Here is a 22,019-nt window from a genome sequence, read left to right on the forward strand (position 1 = left end):
TGCTTGGTGCTACAACAATAAATTCCAGCCTGATCCTCTGCAACAAGAACACTTCTTAATTATTTCTAATTTTACTTTCACTAAACACACAATTATGTTTAATGCCATCCACTAATACCAACTCCTGGCTTAGGCCTTGTTCCATTTTGTGCCAGTGAAAACAGGGAGGATTGAAACAAAAAGCTTAAAGACACAAAATTGACATTTCTTTTTGTCCTCCTTTGGGACTGATGACATGTTTTGAGTCAAATAAGTCTAAAGGGCAAAAGCAGATTCCCCTCATTACCCCCAAGTTTCCCTTAGCTTTTCTCCACCCATTTCTTTGCCCCCTGACTGACACACAAATACCTGTGCCTAAGAAATCCTCTTGGAAAACCAGGACGGATTTAACAGCCTGTTCATGTTTCATGGGATGACTCCAAATGTGATTTGACATTTGTGCCCATGTTTCATTTACTTTCAGATGGAACAAAACGTTCCTTTCCCTGAATTACTTTGCCTTCCAGAATTTTATATCTACTCCTAAGGGCTACACCTTTGACCTGTTATCTGCTCTCTACAATTCCCTGGAAGGAGAATGGAGCCAGGTGGGGATCAGTCAAGGGACAGGAGGAGAGGAAAATGCCTTGAGTCACTGCAGAGGAGGTTTGGATTGAATAATTGCAAGAATTTCTTCACAGAAAGGGTGGTTAAGCATTGACCGGGTCAGTGGTGGAGTCACCATCCCTGGAAGTGTCCCAGAATGTGTGGAAGTGGTGCTTGGAGACATTATTGATGGTGACCATGGTGGTGCTGGTGGATGGTTGGACTTGGTGATCTTAAAAATCTTTTTCAACCTTAACAATTCTGTGATTCTTCAGCAGTTCTAAAGTTAATAGCTTTGACAAGATTCTTGGATTCACCACCATTCTTGGACTCCTAATTTTGATGAAGTAGAAACTTCCCAATTCCCCACTTCTCTGTCATGTCTGGGCTTATTTTGGGAAGGACTCTCATGAAATCAACAAAAAAAATCCCATCTAGAGACAACTTTATTAAGCTCTGACTGTTCTATCATTCCTGATACTCTAAACAGATTGTGTATTTGCTTTATTGAAAACAAAGAGCTTTTACTCTTGGCTAATAACATCTGATGCTAATTGTAGTCTGTATATTATATTTCCATTAATTTTGTCTCTCTTAAAAAACAAAACCCCAAAACACTACGGATTGCTGGATTTCTTCTGTAAAATCTAAACAAGGTGCCACCAAAATAGAAGAAAACTTCAGGTGAAACTGGCATTGAACATAAACCAAATGTGTCAATAGTAATAGATCTAAAATGAGAGCTACAAACTGGCATGAGACACAAACACCTAAAATCGAAAACAAAACAAAACCTGGGTTTTAACTCAAAGTTATCCTTGTGTCAACATCAACCATCAAGCAGCTTCAGAAAATGCAAATTTCAAATTTCCCTGTAAAAAAATCAAAGGGCGAGTACAAATTTTCCCTCAGTAAGTGCAGATTATGACAAAATGTTCAGCCTTACCTTCACTTTAAGCACAGAAGAAAACATTCTGGCATCTTCAGACACACCTCCAATGTACATCTTTTTGGTAAACACAGGTGCGTGGTCATTTTCATCCTTCACCTCAATAAAGACCTTGGCTGTATTACCTAAAAGAGGGAAGGAAAAAGGAAAATATTATATTCTGTAATAATTTGTAACATCTCCTGGCATTCATGCATTTACAGCTTAGGGAGATCATGTAAAATGTGTATTGGGATAATAAATCCCTTAGCCACTGCTGGGGCTCCAGCACCCCACCCTTCCCTGGAAGAGTAATAGGGATCTGTATCACACTTTAATTCTGCAGCTTTTGGTCCCATTAAATACCCACAGGTGTCACAAAGAGCCCATTAACAGCAGCTCTGCACCTTGCTTTATCTATTTTAATTATTTCTACTGCCGTGCAGATATTTTACGGCTGATTCAGTCCTGGTGTCTGTAAACTCATAAATGGTCACACAGAGTCGTGGCTCAGCAGCCTCACCACTTAATTAATTTCATGAGTTAATTGAAAGCATCCCTAAGCCTGTCCTCCTCCCAAAGCTGGCCTGGCCCAGGGGAACTCCACCAGCACTGTCTCACCTGAGAGGTTCAACACAAAACCCCACTGTTCATTTGGTTTTATTAAAGAGTTCCTGCTCCAGCCCATTGAGCAATAAACATCTCCATGGAAAAACATCCAGCAAAAACCATGGACCTGGTGCCAAACAGATTCCACTGTGCAGTAATCTCCACCAACATCTGCTTCCCTCTTTCAGAATCGTATCATCCAGAAAGATTGCTGGAAATGATGATATCCAGTTCATTAAAACCACATTTGCAAGTGATAAATTGCCTACTTTCTGAGCTGGTCTTCCCAGCTCCTTTCAGTGCCAGGATAATTTCAGTGTTGCACAGGTGCCACTGATCTGAGTTACTCGTACAATGCAGGCTCTTTAGAAAAGGCTTAGGAGCTGTATATTTAGGGGAGGAAAACATTAAACCACAGACTATTTCTGACATGGCCAAAGTCATATTCTGCCTATCTGATGGTCCAGGTGATGAGAAACAAAGGATGGCTTCATAAATGGAACTGAAATCTGAAAAAAACCAAATGTTTAAAATGCTGTCCCTGAGGCAGCAGAGTGTCCTGGGGGCGCTGGGGGACACCGAGCTGTCCCTGAGGCAGCAGAGTGTCCTGGGGGTGCTGGGGGACACCGAGCTGTCCCTGAGGCAGCAGAGTGTCCTGGGGGCGCTGGGGGACACCGAGCTGTCCCTGAGGCAGCAGAGTGTCCTGGGGGTGCTGGGGGACACCGAGCTGTCCCTGAGGCAGCAGAGTGTCCTGGGGGTGCTGGGGGACACCGAGCTGTCCCTGAGGCAGCAGAGTGTCCTGGGGCCAAGGAGGCCAATGGGATCCTGGGCAGCAGGAAGAGCATTGGCAGCAGCTCAGGGAGGGATCCTGCCCCTGTGCCAGCCCTGCAGGCCCCTCTGCAGTGCTGTGTCCAGCTCTGGATCCTCAGCACAGCAGGGCCAGGGAGCTCCTGCAGCGGGGCCAGCGGAGGCTGCGGCGCTGAGGAAGGGCCTGGAGCATCTGGGTGCCCAGGAAAGGCTGAGGGAGCTGGGGCTGTTCAGGCTGGAGAGGAGCCCCAGCTGAGAGGGGCCCTCAGCCCTGGCTGTCCCTGTGTGCAGGGAGGGGCAGAGCAGGGCCCAGGCTCTGCTCCGGGGGCCCAGCAATGGCCCCAGAGCCACGGGCAGGGACTGAGCCCAGCAATTCCCCCTGCACAGGAGGCACAACTTCTTCCCTGGGCAGTGCCCAGCCCTGAACAGATTGCCCACAGAGCCTCTGGGCTCTCCTCCCTGGGGCTGTTGCAGAGCTGTGTGCACACAATGCTGTGCCCTGTGCTCTGGGATGGCCCTGCTGGAGCAGGGAGGGGACACCAGGTGCCCACTGAGCTCCCTGAGTCTTTCTGTGGGGTTCTCCAGTATGGAGAGAAGAGGGGGAAAAGAAAGGAAAGAAAGGAAATTACATTAATTGTGAAATCTTTGTCTTCCTAAACCAGGTCCTTAATGTCTGTGGCTGCAATACCAAATTACGGTAGGAAAATGAGATTCCCAGACAGACTTTCCCACTGCAGCTCCACCTTTATTAAAAGCAGGATTATATGTGGAAGTGACTCTGCCCTGCTGAGCCTATAACCAGCCCTATCACTGGCTGCCACCAGTTTGGTCCTAGAGGGAAGGTCCTGATTTTATCTGTGCAGGTAGGATCAGGTGTTGGCTCACTTGCACTGGATTTCTCTAATTCAAATTAAACATCATTTGCATATAGCTCACTTTTGTCAGGCCACCTTAGGTGAGGTGGCTGAGCCTTGTGCAAAGTTTGCCTTGTAATTTGCTCAACTCACCATTTGTTTAATTTACTGGCAGTTCTCTGAGCTGCCAAAATGCTGATTTGTTTAGCAAAGGGTGAATGCTTTGAGAATGGAGAAATGGAAGTTATTACATTAAGCACAAGACAAATAAAATGCTTTGCATATCCACAGGCCAACATTCTGACCATCACCATTGAATAGCTACCTGTGTTTCAGCTTCCTGCCTGATTTCTGGGCACAGTCCTTCATTCTAGCAGATGGAGTAGAATGTGGCATCTGTGAGATCCTCCCTACCCCACCTTTGGATCCAATTCCACAGCTGGCTGCAGGAAAATGCTCTCCACCAGCTATAGAAGTTGCCCTCACAGTGGAATTCTCACTAAAATCCCTCAGCAGCAGCTGAGTCACGTGGGAAGGTCGTGCCTGACCCTTTCCCATGGGAATTTTTCCCACTCCCTCTGCTTGATTCAGGAACATTCCCTGCACAGGGGCTCTGGGGCTCCCAAATCCACCACTCCTGCACCCCAGCCCCCAGTGTGATGGAAATGGCCACCAACGAAGTGCACTCTTAGAGAGTCTGCTTTAGACTCTGTCATTAGACTCCTTTTTCCTTCATATCCCAAATTTCTAACTGCTTTTCTAAACACTGGGTGTGGCTTGAACCCTCTTTGTGAGGACAGTGATTATCACAGGTATTCATACTCATCTTTCAGAGGGGAAATTTATACCCCCAAGTATGTAAAACCTCCCATCTTCGTTGTTCTAAGCATGGAATCCAGCTCCAGTTACCTTTTTTTTTTGCATGGATTCCAGGAGTGGATAGAATGATTTACTCCTTAGTGGTAATTCTCATGAGACCTCCCAGAATCCAAATATAAAATCTTATTACTTATGACTACCCTGCCTAAAAAACTGGCCAGGTGAAAGAACAAAAAGCATCTTTCCCTGGAGAAAGCAGCACAGGTTGCCAGGTGGCCAAAAAGAGCCAAGAAAATTGATTTCAATGGTACCTCAGTCTCCTGCAAGGTTCCTTTTTCCTCCTCCAGCACCCTGGAGATAAGTTGCAGTGCACAGAAAATACAGAACTGCAGCTGCTTCTAAGTCATCCTCAGTTTATAGGAACCAGCTAAATAATCACTGCCAAGACTTTCAGATCCTTCAGCTTCTGTGGTTTGCTTAAGGGGAGTGAAAACACCCTGAAAGGTGCTGTAAAGCAAAGCTGAGGAACCTCTGAAACATCTAAAATGAGCAGACCATTAATAAGTAACACAGAAAATAAGCCCAGCAAAAACTCCTGGGTCACTGTTGTGTCCCAGCTTTTCATTCTCATAAGTTCTTCCCAAACATCCTTGTTGAAGCTCTTTTCCAGTCTCCACATCTAAAAATGTGCCAGATCTATGTGAGCTGGTAGTTCCTTGCCAGGCTGCAGAAATGAAGCTGAACTAAACCAATGATTTTTAGACACTGGGACAGCATCAACGATGCTTTGAGTGTTCCTAGGTGAGTTCTACTCAGTGCTTTCACCAAAAGCACTTGTCTTCTGCAACATTCCAACCCAGACATGGATACAGCTGCTCTTCAGGCATGGATAACTCTAACATAAATCCCTGCATCTCCAAAAGCAATTCTGCAGGAGGCAACAGCAGATTTCAAAGAACCTTTCCAAAGTTCATCTGAATCCAACTGGGAGGGAACACTGTAATTTGCCAGGGTTTAGGAGCGCTTTGCTTTACTTCTGCCTTACAAGTGCATGGAGCAGACTTTGTGCTTTGGCAGGTGAGCTGTGCTGAACTGCAGCTGGGCTCCATCTCACATTCCTGGATTTGGCAGAACCAAGTAGGAAGCAGCACTGAATATTTTTCAGTGGCATTTAGATCTAAATGAGCCCGTAAAGCCAGAAGAAGATCATCATGTGCTGTCATTGCTCAAGAGTGTAAAAAGAAACGAACAGCAAAGTGTTTGGAGCAGAACAGACCTAAGGTCTGATTTAAATCTATATAAAACCTCTTTTTCTACCAAATAATGACCCAAGTGGGAGCTCAGGTTTTATTCAGCCCCTCTAAAATGCACTGCTTTGCTGCCCATAGAAATTGGAAGTTTGTCCCAAGCTCTGTCAGAGCTGTGATGCAGCTGGATCAGGCTCTGCTTGCATTGAGTCCATCTGTCAAAACTCCTGGATTTGGGAACTGCCAGAGCAGCCAACTTGTAAAGCACCACCAGCACCAACTTTTGCAACTAAAAACATAAGGCTGCTTTACTGTTACATCAACACAACAGGGACACAGAATTCATGCTCATATTTAACGCAGTAGAATAATCATTCCCAATTACTGTGGAACAGCTGCAGAATTTTAGTTGTAAAACTCCTATTTCCACTTTATTCCCAAAGGGTTTTTTGGTTTAGAAAACCAAAAACTGAAGCAGACAGGGCTGTTGCCTTACCCCCAACCCCCAAAGCAAAGCCCTGCTCACAGCTGAGAGTACAGTAGAGCCAGGACAGCACCTTTGTACCAGCCCTGGGGGTGCCAAAGGTGACAAATAGTTCTACCTGACTGGATAAAACATGGAAATAATCAATGGGAGGGTGATTTTGTTTTCAAGTCTTCTGACAGCAAGATAAAAACCACGTCTAACAAGGTCCTGTCACAGAATAATCCAGGTTGGAAAAGACCTCCAAGAACATGTTATGTGACCTGTGACCAATCTCCACCTTATCACCCAGCCAATTAATTCCTCTTCAACACAGGAAAAGCCACCACAGGATGCTGTCATTGTCTTTACCTCTCTAGGAATGTGAAATCACAAAATCCCAGGATGGTTTGGGTTGGAAGGGACCTTGAAGCCCATCCAATCCCACCCCTGCCACTGACAGGGACACCTTCCATTATCCCAGGTTGCTCCAAGCCCCATTGTCCAACCTGGCCTTGGACACTTTCAGGCATCCAGGGGAAGCCACAGCTTCTCTGGACATGCCCACCAATGCTTTGGTTCTACAAGTGGGACCAGGTTGAATTTGGAGGTAAAAACCTCTCTTTGTCCCTCCTTGTCCATCCTGCTCCAATGCTCTTTGTCCCTGCGTTTAGGCAGCACTTTCTCTTTGCTGCTCCCTCTGCTTCCACATAAATCCTTCTGTTTCCTCCTACCCCTTACCTTCTTACCTCAAAGAGCATCAAGTGCAACTCCTGGCCCTGCACAGGACAGCCCCAAGAATCCTACCCTGTGCCTGAAAGAGTTGGCAAACTACATTAATATTGAAAGTCCTTCAGGGCTCAGCATCATCAGAATTCTCAAGGAGAACTCCAAGCTTTTTACCTCATCCTCATCATCAAACAGAGCTCACCTTCCATTCAAATGAAGTAACACCACACAACAATATCATAAAGTTTCAGTTAAAGTAACTCCTTTAATGAGTTTGACTCTGCTGAAAGCAAGAATGTGACTTTGCATGATTTAGCATCATCTATGAAACCCCCAGTTTAAGTCACCAATTTGATGTTCTCATACTCCAAAGGATATATCAATTTACTTTCTCTCCCCATATATTTATTCAGTTATTGCCATGCTATCACCTGGCACCATCACTGAATGACAAGCTCAGTTACACTTAATGCACTTTCACTTTTCCCCTGCACAGATGGAAACTCCAGCTCCTACTTCTTTGTAATTATTTCCTATAATACCATCACTGAAAACAATTTGGTACCCAGCTTCTGAGCTTGGTGGCATTCAGCTCTGTGTGGTGGCTGAGCAGTTTGTCAGGGGTATGTTATTTACAGGATCCCAGGATCCCTGAGGCTGGAAAAGCCCTCCCAGCCCATGGAGCCCAAGCTGTGCCCAATGCCCACCTTGTCCCCAGCCCAGAGCACTGAGTGCCACCTCCAGCCCTTCCTTGGACACCTCCTGGGATGGGGACTCCAAAGCTCCCTGGGCAGCCCCTGCCAAGGCCTGAGCACCCTTTCCATGCAGAAATTCCTCCTGCTGTCCAAGCTGAGCCTCCCCTGGCACAGCTTGAGGCCGTTTCCCCTTGTCCTGTCCCTGTTCCCTGGCAGCAGAGCTCGACCTCCCCTGGCTGTCCCCTCCTGTCAGGGAGTTGTGCAGAGCCAGAAGGTTCCCCCTGAGCCTCCTTTTCTCCAGGCTGAGCCCCTTTCCCAGCTCCCTCAGCCCCTGCTGGGGCTCCAGCCCCTTCCCCAGCTCCGTTCCCTTCCCTGGACACAATGTGTATCTCAATGTGAGAGGCTCAGAAATCCCTGCAGCTACAGAGTAGGTCACTGACAAATTCCAGAACTAATTCCACCAATTCAGGGTTATCCAAGACCAGAACTGGCAGCAGGTCACTGCCACTGGGTGTCACAGTTTTGTATTAATTCGCTGTTGCATAATCCTGGGGCTGTGTATTTCTAGTCACCCAGCTTCAAAGAGGGTCATCAGTTCATCCTCAGCAAAGCCCACAGTGATGTGCTGATTGTGCCCCATCTCCTCCCACTGCAGCTCATCAACTGAGTGCCCTGAAATTCAGAACTAGTGTTTAACCTGATTCAAATTCCTCAAAAATAATCAAAGTGCCAAGAATATGGAAAGGAATTAATTGTATAAATGCAGGAATCAAACCCAGAGATAAAGGGATTTTCATTACAAAGTCATAGGTGATTCATCTGGCCAGACACTTCTAAAGTATTTTAAATATATATATTTATCAAATGATTTAGCCATCCCTCCAGCACAGTGCATATTCTAAGGAATATTTATGCTGTATACTATTGGAGAACCAAAGGCACCTAGCTTATGTTCCTTTAAGCTGCCCTGAAGTCAAACTCCAGTCACTATCAAGTATTCCTGAATAAAGTAATTCAGCCATCATTTTTTTTGGAACTGCTGCTCAGCTGGGAGAGCTACTCTAGTGCAGAGTGTGAGTCAGAAGAGGGAATGAAAGGAAGGAGCTGCTGACTGCCTTGTGTCTTCAGCACTGTCAGAAAGGTTTGGAGAAGGCTGTGTCATGCATGGAAGCCTGATCTGCTCCCTGGGTATCCCTTGGTTGTATTTTTATGGATATAACCTCATCTGGATTTCTCCCAGGCACAGGGAGAAGCAGACAGCTCTGCCTTTCTGTCCCCTGGCAGGCACATCCTCGATGGTGGCTAAACCAGCACAGGATGTCACTATACTCTTAACAAAGCCAAACTCCACTGATTAACCCCAGTGTGTCACACCCCACACATTCCATTCTTACTCAAGGAAAAAGAAATATCCACAATAATCCAGGCTCAAAATCCCAAAATGTCCTGCTGGTTCTGTGGGTAACATTGGAAAGAAACCCAGGTGAAGGTATTGGAACTCTCACCCCTGTACAGTGTCTCAGGCCATTCCCAAGATTTATGCCATGTTCCCAAATATATGAGCACCTTCAACTAACATAGAATCCCAGAATCCCAGAGTGGTTTGGGTTGCAAGAGAGCTCAAAGCCCATCCAGTGCCATCCCCAGCTATGGGCAGAGACACCCTGCACTATCCCAGGCTGCTCCAAGCCCTGTCCAACCTGGCCTTGGTCACTTCCAGGGATCCAGGGGCAGCCACAGCTGCTCTGGGCAAGTCAGGCTGAGAGATTCAAAAATGCACCATGTGATCCCAATCATCCCATAAAAGACAACAATGTCACTGCAGAGCAGTTTCAGCATTCTCAGCAAATGCCAGCAATATCTATGTAAAAAAGATGGAAAAGGAAGGATTTTTGACACTTACTTTTGGAGGGGACTCGCAGGTTGGATCTCACCACCTGCAGGGAGTCTGCCTGCACCCGGAGTTCGTAACTTTGGACTCTCTCATAGTCCAGAGGCTTTTTCACAGAGATCACTCCTGTTTTGTTGTTAATGGCAAACACATCTAGAAGCCAGAAAAAACAGAGGAATTTTAAGAGATGCATAAACAGAGATTTTCAATGCCCAAGGGTTGTATTTTGGGGATGACACAGTCCTCTGACACTGCCAAGCAAGTTGTTCCCTCCCTCCCTCCCTCCCTCAGGCTTGTAAAGCTCCGTGTAGCTCATCTTTGAAGATATTTTTGAAGAGCAGAATGGCTGGATCTGCTCTGCTACTGGGATAACTAGCCCAGCATCACAGAATCATGGAATATCCTAAGCTGGAAGGGACCCAAAGGATCAGGGAGTGCCACTCCCTGCACAGGATTTGAGCACAAATGGAAAGATGAAACAAGACAAAGAGCCCACTCTCACAAAAAGGAGGATGGGGATTCTTTACATCCCTCCCAGTAATTTTGTGTTATTTTGTCAAGATGTCCAGGTGGATCACCGAGAGTATCCCAGCAGGATGTTTTGTTTGGATACCAGGCTCTAATCCAATATTTGGTACAGCATGGCTGAGTCTATAATCTCTTAAACCAGATTTTTAAGCAAGTGTGACTCCATCAAAGCTATTTATGTTTTTATTTTGATGTGCCATGGACTCACATTATGTGGCATCCATGGGAATTTTCACATCAGTGAGAATTATTTTCATGTGATTTTGCTAATTAATCTAATCTTTAGCTTATCTCCAAAGGCTTGATAATGGTAGTTACAGAACCATAGAATGGTTTGGGTGGGAAGGAACCTTAAATCCCATCCAGTGCCATGGGCAGGGACACTTTCCACCATCCCAGGGTCTCCAAGCCCTGTCCAACCTGGCCTTGGGATCTTCCAGGGATCCAGGGGTAGCCACAGCTTCTCTGCCCACCCTCCCAGGGAATAATTCTTTCCCAATATCCCATCTAAACTTCTCTGTTCCAGCTTGAAGCCATTCTCCCTTATCCTGTCCTTTATAAAAAGTCCCTCTCAAGGTTTCTTGTAGGCCCCTTCCAACCCTGAATTTCCCTCCTACTTGTCCAGATGAGGTGGGATTTCACCTCAATGATCTGAGAGTTTCTTTCCAACCTCAATGACTCTGTGATTCACCTCAGCAGCTTTACTTCTCCACACTTTCCTGCAAATCTCTGGTGCGCCCTCCAGGTTCCCCATAACCACAAGACATTATTATTATTATTATTATTATTGTTGTTGTTGTTACACTTACCTTCTTCATTCCCTGACACAATGGAGTACACGACGGTCTGGTTCAAGGCGGCTGCGGTGACAACGGTGACCACGGTTCCCTTTGGGGCACTTTCACTCACTGGGGGGGGCCTGCAGAGTGGAACAGAAGGGTTTGTGTTACACTCCTGAACAGTAGATTATTGAAACTTACTCCTCAGGTTAGTATTTCCTCCATCTATTAGGTTGCCAAAGGATCTGTCATTAGGGAAAAATCATATTAAAAATGAAAATGTTTAACCTTTGAAAATGCAAAACCCACTGAGAAGAGGTGGCAATGTAAAGATCTAATGATTCTTGGATCTGAGAAGTGGGACAGTGGGGCATAATGAGGAGAAACAAGAACCATCACAGCCTGATAAATTGAAAGTAAAGATAAAATAAATCTTTTCTATACATATTTTCTATAGATCTGTAATATATCTCTTTTATAATAGATCTTGAGTATATCTGTCAGAAAACCACGCAGGAAACTTCAGTCATGAGTAAAATTCCATGCCTTAAACAGGAATCACTTTGGGGCTACCTCCATGGGAATTTCCACTATTCACAAAGATCCAAAATTTTTCCTGCCAGCACATTTTGGTGCTAAAACACAAGATGCTTTTCAGGAAATGAACTGCAACCCAAGGCTACCCAACCACTGGGAGGGTGGGCAGGCCCTGGCACAGGGTGCCCAGAGCTGCCCCTGGATCCCTGGAAGTGTCCAAGGCCAGGTTGGATGGGGCTTGGAGCAGCCTGGGACAGTGGAAGATGTCCCTGCCCATGGGATGGGATGGCACTGGTTGGGCTTTAAGGCCATTTGAACCTAAACCATTCCATGACTCTGTGCTGATGTCCTTAAGCCAGCAATCCAAACAATTTCAACAAGGAGAAATGAGAATCCTGAGCTCATCTCAAATCCTCCTCCTCAGATTTTCCTTATGGCAAGCAATGGTTGAATTCATGCTTCAAACTCCTCAAAATAAATTTAAAAGGAATTTTTGACACTCATCCATGAACGTAGATTTTTAAAAAATGCATTACACAGATATTTTCAATTTTTAAAAATGACACTCGTTTGATAGATAACAAAATAAACACCAAATAAGGATCTGTTCAGAGAGGCTCCTGAGTTTGAAGATCAGTTGTGAACTGATCTTTAAAATTCTGGACAGAATCTACAGCTGCTTCTTTCTAGGGAGTATAATGGAGGTATTTGGAAGACCAAAACAGCACCTGGAGACCTGGTCTAGTGGTGGCCCTGGCAGTGCTGGGGGAACAGTTTGATTTTATGATCCCAGGACTAAATAATTCTGTGATTCCATTAATATTTTATCACTTTCCAATTTCGTCTTCCAGGTGGTTTTCAAATCCTCCACCCCACACCACATTTTCCCATTCTAAAGGCAGAGAATGGGCACGGCCCCGAGGTGGCCAGAGCTCCAGCAGTGCTGGGACAACGCTCTCAGGGACAGGGTGGGATTGTTGGGGTGTCTGTGCAGGACCAGGAGCTGGGATCAGTGATCCTTGTGTGTTCCTTGCAACTCAGGATATTCCATGATTATATGAAAGTTGGAACCCCAGGACACAATCCCAACTATTGAACCCAAACTTTTCCCATCAAGAAGCAGCCAATCTTCCCCTGAGCTCTACCTTACAAATATTTCCTTTGGAATCAATATTGATTCAAACTTCCTGGAAAAAATTAGAGATAATGAATATATGGAATTAAGTGTTGGATCATGCAATGTAACAGTGATGTCCTCTTTTTTTCACGGGTGGAAAAATCCCCTTTTACTCAAACACACAGATCCCTCTGCTCCCACAGCTCTGCGTCAGTGGTTGGAGTGAAATTCCTTGATGCTCCTTAATTTATTAAGCTCTAAAACCATTGCTATGAAAAGCTTTTTAGTGTGCATTTTACCAAAGCAAATCTTAGGGATTAAAAAGCTGCCAAAAGGCAGGGGAAGGCAGGGAAGGACAGGGAAAAAAGCTGCCAAAGCTGGAAGCATTTAAGGCTGGAGTTCTTTTGATGAGGTCAGAGAAGAAAATGCCCTTTTTATGCTGCATTATAGATGATGCCGTTTTCTTGGCTTCTTAGAAGGGTGGGAGTGGAACAAAAGCCCTACATTTCATTCCCAGCATAATTCCAGGGTGTTTCTGCAGTGGAAATTACCTTATAGCTCCCTTTGCCAGAGCTGAAGCCAATGGATTGACAAATCAATAATAATTATTGAGAGGATTTGTGTTTGCTCTGGAGGGAGAGGACAGGACAGCACATGTTCCTCCCCATGGTAATTGAACTGATTTTGTTCTCTTCCTTTCAGGTATTGGGAACAACAGGAGCAATGCATCAGCTGGAGTGAAACACCCAACTCACCCCTTCAGAGCATTCCTCTGGATTCTGGAGAAGCAAAGCAGCAAAAGATGAGCATCCAATTTCCTATATCCTGCTCTTTATCCTGTTCTTCCAGCTCTAATAACCTTTCTAAGGGAATAAATTCCTTATTTTCCAATGTTTGAATGGTTAAGATAGAAAATGGTGCTTTTTTTCCCCCTGACGTATTATTTGAAGGTACTTTAGGGCACAGGTGAAGGTGTTTTTATGCCATAATTTTGCATTACTGGATGACAAAAGCTGGAATTTTTGTGGGAAGAGGAAAGTGAGAGAATGCAGCCCAAGCCACCCAAAAAAAGGACAAGAAAACACACACTTTAATCCCCACCTCAGCCTTATGCAGAGTTTTAATCTTCACAGAATCACCCTTTGACCATGACAACTTTAATCTATTCCCAGACCACTGTTTCCTCCATTTCCATGGTATTTTTTCCATGACCATCACAGTAATGTGGCATTTAGGCCCTTTGATTCACTTTAACTTTTCCACAGGTACAATAAATGGTATCCTGGGAGAAATCAGGATGGAATGGAGACCAGGAGAGACCTCACTGATGTCTTTGAGTTTAAAACCACAAAAAGCACTTATTCCTCAGAAAATAAACAGAACAACCACAAAGAAGAACAGAATTAAAACAAAAACATCATTTATGCACAAAAATACTGAAAACAAATACAAATTAAAAAAAAAATCTGAATTTGCTGTCTCCTAATTATCTGTGTCTTGATCAGAGATCAAGGGAGACTGAGTATGTCTCAAATACATTTCAGGGTGCTACTACTGGAAGTGTCCAAGTGAAATTTTAACTTTTTCTCTCTACTTTTCTGCTTCTTCTTTTTCCCTGTGCTAAACACATCACTCCCAACCCTTTTTCAATTTGCCTGGTAGCCAATATGCTTTAAATTCACCATGAAACTTGTCTATCTCCAAAAGCATGAATGCGAGATTTAATAAAAAATTAAATTTCAAGCCAGCAAACCCAATAATAATTGGGAAAATTGGTTTAGAGCTGAAGCTTAATAGTGGGATGTGAATGGACTCCATATGAGCCACTTCAGCTGCCTCTACTTTGTGGACTTCATATTTTGTATCTATTTATATAGAATATTAGAACACAAACTATTTTATATATTTATATTTAAATTTATGGAGGTCCATAAAAACCCCTCAGAAATTAAGTTTTGGTGATGTTTAATTACATTGCTCACCTCCACTTGGTTAATATTGAGGGTATTTTTATTCTTAGGATGGTGGGAGAGCAGCTGTGGCTACCCCTGGATCCCTGGCCAGGTTGAAGCAGCCAAGCTGGGATAGTGGGAGGTGTCCCTGACATGGCAGGGGGTGGCACTGGATGGGCTTTAAGGTCCCTTCCAACCCAAACCACTCTGGAATTCCATGATTCCCGTGGCAGCTCTTTTAATTCTTTCACCAGCACATAAAAAACTGCCTTGGCTTCCTGTGTTTGCTTAAGAAAAGATAGACCTGGACACATTTTAGAGCAAGAAACCATCATTTTATCAAGTTCTGTATATGTTTTAGAGCAATATTCCATCAATTTATCAAGTTTTTTTCTTTCCTAGTAACTACCTGAACAGCTTGTTCCAGGCAATCATAATTTTTTTTTCTGGAAAAATTTTTTTTTGTCCTAATTAGATGTATTTATGGAGCAGTTTCTCTTCAGAAAATCACATATTCCTTCCTGGACTTGATATCCTGCCTGTCTGTCTCAATTCCCAAATTGGTTGGAGGCACTCTGACCTTCCCATGATATTTATCTCCAAAACAAATGACAAGGGAGTGTGGACATTGCTCCAGTGATCCTGTCTTAACCTATTGCATTTCAACCCAAATGTCAGGTTTTGCTCTCCTGATCTCTGTGTGTTCATGTTATCCCTCCAATCTTCCCAAATTAAACCTGAGCCCATGAAGGCAGGGATACTCCTGTCAGGATTCTGCAAAAGCAAAAAAAAAATGGGGAAGAATTCCTACCAAGCACAACACACGGCACAAGCACACACTTGGATAGGTCAGACCAATGGGATACATTCCAAGGATAACATGGCTGGAAGGATAAAACACTGCTGGACACCTATGGGGTTTAATACTAAAATTATGGATAATTTCAGTTCCATATCCACACCCCCAGAGTGATTTATTCCTGCATTTAATTAACATGGTGTTGGGAGCTCTGACTCTCAATCTTTTCAAGAACAGCTTCCCTGCTGAGATCTGGCTCCCTGTGCTTTCCTCTTCCCCTGGAAAGATCTCACCAGAACATCTAATTGAAAAAAAAAAATCCTAAAATTCTAGTTTCATTTTCATTTGGTATAAAGAAGTACAGGATTTTAACAAAATGCAATCAGCACTACTAACACAAGGAAAAGTTAGGGGAAAAGGATCCTTCACCTGGTAATCCCCTGGTAACTCACTCCCTAATTTCTCCATGGTAAGTCCTGCTTCAGTGCCTGCTGTAAAAATAGTTAAATTTAAATTTATAATCACACCTGCTAATTTTTTATTACAAACCAAATAATGCACCAGCAGAAAATCACTCTAAACCAATGATTCCAAAGGGAAAATCACACACATTTTCCCAAATCCAAGCTACGACTGATGTGAGATGCAAATTCCAAATGTAGCTTGGAAGCTCCAGCTTAAGTGTCAGGAAAACATCGACTGTTTTTACCCCCACATCTCAAAAATGCTGCAACTAAAAGGTTACCTGTGGTATTCCCTTAATAAAATGTAAATTCCATCCTAGGAAAGCTGGGAAAAGCAGTGGTAGGATCTGGAAATGCTGGGAAAAGAATGATGCAAATGGATACCAGCATTAAACAAAACACTTTTAGGCCCAAAACACTTTTGAGGGACAACAATAACCCTCTGTGGACTCTGACAAGAAAGGGAAAAATTATTCCTGAGGGAAAAAATGATCCCTGACAGGGGGAAATCCCAGGGAGCTCTGCTGGGAGGGAAAAGGGAAACTTGAGTAAACAGAGGTTTAAAGAAATGTAGCTCAGGAGCTGAGGTGGAATGGATATCCTGGCAGTGTCCAAGGCCAGGATGGAAGCAGCTTGGAACAACCTGGGATAGTGGAAGGTGTCCCTGCTCACGGGCAGGGGTGGCACTGGATGGGATTTAAAGTCCCTTCCAGCCAGAAACATTCCAGAATTCTCTGACCCATCAAGGCCTCAGCCGTTCACAGATATTGAGAACCCAACATCCCAAGTTGGAAAGGACCACCCTTTCTGATTCCTGAGCTCCAACCCAGAGCACTGTGGATGCTTTTTCCATCAAGTTATGGAGATTCCAACCATGGAATGGCACCCCCCACCCTCACTGTCACTGTGCAGGGTTCCCCCTTCCCTATTTCCCAATGAGGCAAACTGTCTGAGTGAACAGCAGGAAACCAGAGAACTGGGGAAAATCTCTTGGAATAATCGACTCCTGATACAGCTCCATGATTTTGTTTTGTGAAATCCTTTTGCTTGGATGGTGTTTGACTCCAAATTGAAGGATTTAATTGGGTGGAAAACATTACAACATCTCTTCCACCGAGGGAGAGCGAGCTCCACGTGTCCCCAGATCTCCCTTTTTAGGCAGAACACATTTCCACAGCAGGGCTGGTGCTGGGAGAGAAATAAAATTAAATAAAATTCCACACTACATTTACATCGAGTTATAGCCTGGAATTCACAGCTTCCCATATTTCCCCATAAAACTTCAGATTGCTGGGCAACTGGACACATCTTTTCCGACAGGTTGGGGAGCTGTAATGCAACACTAACAGAAGCTGTAAGTTTGCAAAATTCCCCATTTTTGCTGTTCTGGAATGACTGAACACCTGGTTAATGTGCCCACAGGCACCAATTAGGAAGCAATGGCGCTGCCCCCAGCTCCCATTCCATTCCCTGCTCCAGCAGCACTTTGCTACGAGCAATGACCTTCCCCTTGCAGAGGATGTGGAATTTATTAATTAACACAATACCAAAAAGACCCCAAATCCCTTTCAACTTTTACTGTTTTAAATTGAGGACGTGCTCATAAAGAGGACAGGCTTGCTAAAAATACCTTTTTATATTCATCTGAGGTTCCAGTTACAGCTGGTCTCCACTGTTTCATAGCACTACTAATTAATATCTCTTAATTAAGAAATTAAAGTGCTGCCATAAGTTGTTGTGAAGTAATAGAAACTTCTGGATTAAATCCTTGATCCAGAGGTGATCTGGGTGAAGTTAGGACAAAAGAAAGAAGAGCTTGGGAAAGGGGCTTTGTATGGCAGATTTGATTTTCTCAAAAAATGGATTTATTTGGTTTATTGAGTTTTAACCTGTTTTTTGTTGTCCAGAGGAGCTGTGGCTGGAAATATCCAAGGGATTCTGGACAGGGCTTGGAGCCACCTGGGATAGTGGAAGGTGTCCCTACCCATGGCAGGGGTTGAATGAGATGAACTTTAAGGTCCCTCCCAACCCAAACCACTCTGGAATTCCATGGTTCTTTGTCCAGAGACCATTTTGCTAGCACAAAGCAGGATGAGATCAAAGCCAACATTACAAACTTTAATAAATTATGTGAATTGTCTTGCCCTGTTCCGGGTAGGAATGCAGAAAGTCTCCCCGTCCCCACCAACCCACTCTGACCCAGGCTGTCAATGGGCTGGAGACACTGAAGTGTCCATGTCTTCCATCAGTTCTGCACAAATCCAGTGGAATCCGACTGACAGCCGGTACCCTGAGGGAGATGTGGTGACAAAAGCAGCAGCAGCTGTGTCCTTCCCTGGCACCAAAGGTCAGCTGGGCTCTGAGGTGGCCCAGCCATCTCCAATTAAATGCCCACACGCTCCAGCACTTTGATTCTTTGAGATTTCTGCCCATTTCTCCACACTGTGTTTTTGTGGAACAATGCCTGGCTTGGAAAACGCTTTGTTTGTCAGGCACTGCTGCCATCAGCTCTCTCTGAGTCATCCTTAACATCCATGGCAAGGACACACAAGGACCCACACTGCTAAAGCAGCTCAGCTCCTGGGCTCCACAGGGAAGATCCAGCTGGGGCACTGGGACCACACAGGGCTGACAACAGAGTCCTTAGGGTTGGAAAAGCCCTCAAAGGCATCGTGTCCAACTGGGAACCCAGCAGAGCCCTGTTCCCCACTAACCACGTCCCCAGGTGACACATCCACACCTGTTTTGAGCTCTTCCAGGGATGGGGACTCCAAAGCTCCCTGGGCAGCCCCTGCCAAGGCCTGAGCACCCTTTCCATGCAGAAATTCCTCCTGCTGTCCAAGCTGAGCCTCCCCTGGCACAGCTTGAGGCCGTTTCCCCTTGTCCTGTCCCTGTTCCCTGGCAGCACAGCCCGACCCCCCTGGCTCCAACCTTTTTCCAGGCAGTTGAAAGAGTGAGAAGATTTCCCTGCTGTTGCTCTGCTTCTAAGAGGGAGTGAATGCTGGGGTGAGAGACATTCCAAATCCCTCCTGGCCTCCAGTTGCCAGTCCCCTCCAGAGGAGCCAAAGATGCAGAAGATTCCCTCTGGTGGACTTTTGGGGGAATCTCTCACAGTCATTAGGAAGGAACTGTTTTTATCCCCCAGTTATTACAAATCAACTGCTCCATTCTATATTTTCTGCATCTCAAAGCCCTCAGCTGCCCTTTGCTGTTTGATATGGAGAGCACAGCAGTGTTTAGAAGTCTCCAGAATAATTTACAATCTAAACAAAGAAGGTGGGGGGAAAAGAGACCAATTAATTTGCCCCAAATGATGCAGCAATGCAGAGGGCAAGCCAGTAAATAAATATCAGTCTGCCTTCATCCACTTGGCTGGTGTCTCTGCTGGAAGTAGCTCTAAGACATGGATAATGATCAATCAAAGTTTCCCTGGGTGTGAGGAGGGCTCAAAGCAGTGCTGGTGTTCCTCTGGCAGAGCTGCCAGGCTCTGCAGCTCAGCTCAAGGCAGAGTGGCACTTTCATCTCCCTTTCTGCTCATGCCATCTGCTCTCTCTCTCTCTTTCTTCTTTTTAATTTATTTTTGATTTTGTAGCACAGGCTGCAGCTTTATTCTGTAAAACTGTTCAACTGTGACCTTTCCCTAAATACACAGGCAGGAAGTTTGTAAACCAGCTTGAGAACTGTGCTGGAATCATCCAGATTATGATAATTAGACAAGCAAAGATCAATACTAATCCACTCTAAAGCCACTAATTCTCAATCTATCTGAAATTCAAGCATCCACATCCAGCATTTTTTTTTGTTTTGCAAGGGGCACCATTGCTCTGTGCTGCCTTTCACCCTAAAGATATCCCATGTCACTGGAAAATGAGGTCCTGTGACATCTGCCAGTTCCAGCTTGCATCACTGTCAACAAACCAAACACAAATACAGCTTGCAGAGTGTGACAATCCCTGAAAACCTTAGGAATCAACACTAGTCCTGCTCCCAAATATTTGAGTCTCCAAGCTGAATCAGAAACTTCTGGGGTTGTTTTAATTTCATTTTTGACAATGAAGAAAAGAAATAACTGCCTTTGCTGTCCCCAAAAGATTTTAAGAGCTCCTCAACACTGTGCAAAGGATTTCCCAGGAATGGAGCTGTGCTTTGGAAAGGGAAACCAGGCTGTCCAGATATTCCAAGGAGTTCACAGAGACACAAAGATAACCTGGGTTATTCAGGTGTTGTCATCCAAAGGTATTATGGGCTATGAGTCACTTTTTACTGCACAAGTTCTTCCCTGTAGTGAAATAACATTCCCAGCTGCTGGGATAAAACTGGAGCTCAAGGCAGGATCAGGAATCCCACAGTCCCAGTGTGGTTTGGGTTGGAAGGGACCTCAAAGCCCATCCAGTGCCACCCTTGCCATGGGCAGGGACACCTTCCACTGTCCCAGGCTGCTCCAAGCCTGGCCTTGGACACTTCCAGGGATCCAGGGGCAGCCACAGCTTCTCTGGGCACCCTGTGCCAGGGCCTCCCCAATATCCCATCCAACCTGTCCTCTGGCAGTGGGAACCCATTCCCTGTATCCTGGCACTCCAGTTCCTGTTGCAGGGTCTCTCTCCAGCTTTCCTGCATCCCTGCAGGCCCTGGAAGGAGCTGTGAGCTCTCCACACAACCTTCTCTGCTCCAGGCTGAAAACTCCCAGCTCTCCCAGCCTGGCCCCAGAGGGAAGGTGCTCCAGTCTCTTCAGCAATTTCTGGGCCCTCTCTGGACTCCCTCCACAGCAAGCTTGCTCCAGCAGACACCTGCCTGCCCTGATCTGAAATTTCAGTCACAAATGACCATGTTCTTATTTGCTACATTACCCAAAGTAATGCAGCGAACACTGCACACCTCTGGGGATAACTAAGAAACTGCAGGGAGCAGTGGGAACAATTTCTGTCTCGAGAAAAATCCATCAGCAAAGGACTATTATTAAATGCAGAGTTTGTAATTTTGCACTGGTCCTTCAGATTTCACATTTGTTTCATGTTAAATACAAAATTAGGAGAAGAGAGACATGTTTTTGATATTTTCTACTTCTTTAAGTGAGAAATATGCTAATACTCCAATCATGAGGACAAACAAGAGTGCAGATAACAAATTTTTGTCTCCTTTAAATTCATTTAAATAGCTGAGCAATCCCATCTTTAGGGCTTGCTGAAGACAATTTATGTTCAATTTCTGCTTTCTGATTCCCTGCAGTCCTTGGATTTGGAAATATCTGTACAAACCCCACTACATTCTGCTGCTGATTATGTCACTGCAGTGGCATAGAGTGAACACATTGCAACTTCTTGATATCCTGAAGCTGCTTGCCCTGATCTTATCACATCCTATTATTGTACAGATGTCAAATTCATGAACATATTCTCTGTTACAAAATCTAACAAACTAATCAGTCTGTGCCCCACTGTCTGGTTTGCTTTGGATGAATTTTAAGACACTGAGGTCGATGATATTGAATTGTCAGAGGGTACATTTATGAAATTATGTCTCTGTGGTGATAATAACCATCACCTGCACTTCTAACATTGAAGAGGTCGAGTATTGAGCTCTCTCATGCCTCACACAAATGGTGTAGAGGATCAAAAAATGTCTCACAAAAATGGTGCAGAGGGTCAAAATACTCTCCAGGAAACTGAACCTAGAGCCTTGATGATCCCAGTCCCAATTCAAGAGTATGAAATTTGTTTATCCAAATGACTGACATTTTCAACAACTTCTGAGGTGAAAATTTCAAGCAAACCTTCCCTCACTATCACCATCAACCCAGATCTTTCCAACTGATGACAACCTGCTAAGAGTAAAATTCCACCACAACTGAGTATTTTTGTAGCTCTATTTCAGACTAGCCTTTAAGCAGGAATTTATTTGGACTTTAATAATACCAGTTTTAGGGTGAAAGAAGGGAGTCTTTACCTGTATTCATCCTGTGTGAAGCGTGGGATGACTGAGGGCTGCAGCACCGTGATTTCCACCATGGTGGTGTTGAACTTCACTGGGTCCCCATCATCATAGGCAATGACCACCAGCTACAGACAACACAGGAAATCAGGCTCTGACTACACAAAAGAACATTTTTCATCCTGACTTCCAGCAATTCTGGTATTTGCAGGGTCTAAAAAATCAGACGTGATTTTCTTTTGCTGTAAGTCACGCATTGTATAAGAACAAAACACGGAGGGGAAAAGG

At 44.7% G+C, this 22,019-nt stretch overlaps 1 protein-coding gene across 10 annotated transcripts in view; it reads right to left on the bottom strand.

Moving 5' to 3' along the window:
• The window catches only part of PCDH15 (protocadherin related 15), a 642,731-nt gene that overhangs the window by 50,391 nt on the left and 570,321 nt on the right, over positions 1–22,019 (bottom strand). For all 10 annotated transcript variants that reach the window (XR_004418559.1, XR_004418557.1, XR_004418555.2 and 7 more), the window contains 4 exons: positions 21,747–21,859; positions 10,965–11,074; positions 9,640–9,780; positions 1,532–1,659 (listed from right to left, as the gene is read on the bottom strand). Coding sequence is in view for 3 of the 10 variants with exons in the window: in XM_033065836.2 (XP_032921727.1) it covers positions 1,532–1,659; positions 9,640–9,780; positions 10,965–11,074; positions 21,747–21,859 (492 nt within the window). In the remaining 7 variants the exon portion in view is untranslated. The remainder of the gene's footprint in view (positions 1–1,531; positions 1,660–9,639; positions 9,781–10,964; positions 11,075–21,746; positions 21,860–22,019) is intronic.

The sequence above is a fragment of the Catharus ustulatus genome, chromosome 8 (genome assembly GCF_009819885.2).
Source record: "Catharus ustulatus isolate bCatUst1 chromosome 8, bCatUst1.pri.v2, whole genome shotgun sequence".
Taxonomy (NCBI): Eukaryota; Metazoa; Chordata; class Aves; order Passeriformes; family Turdidae; genus Catharus; species Catharus ustulatus.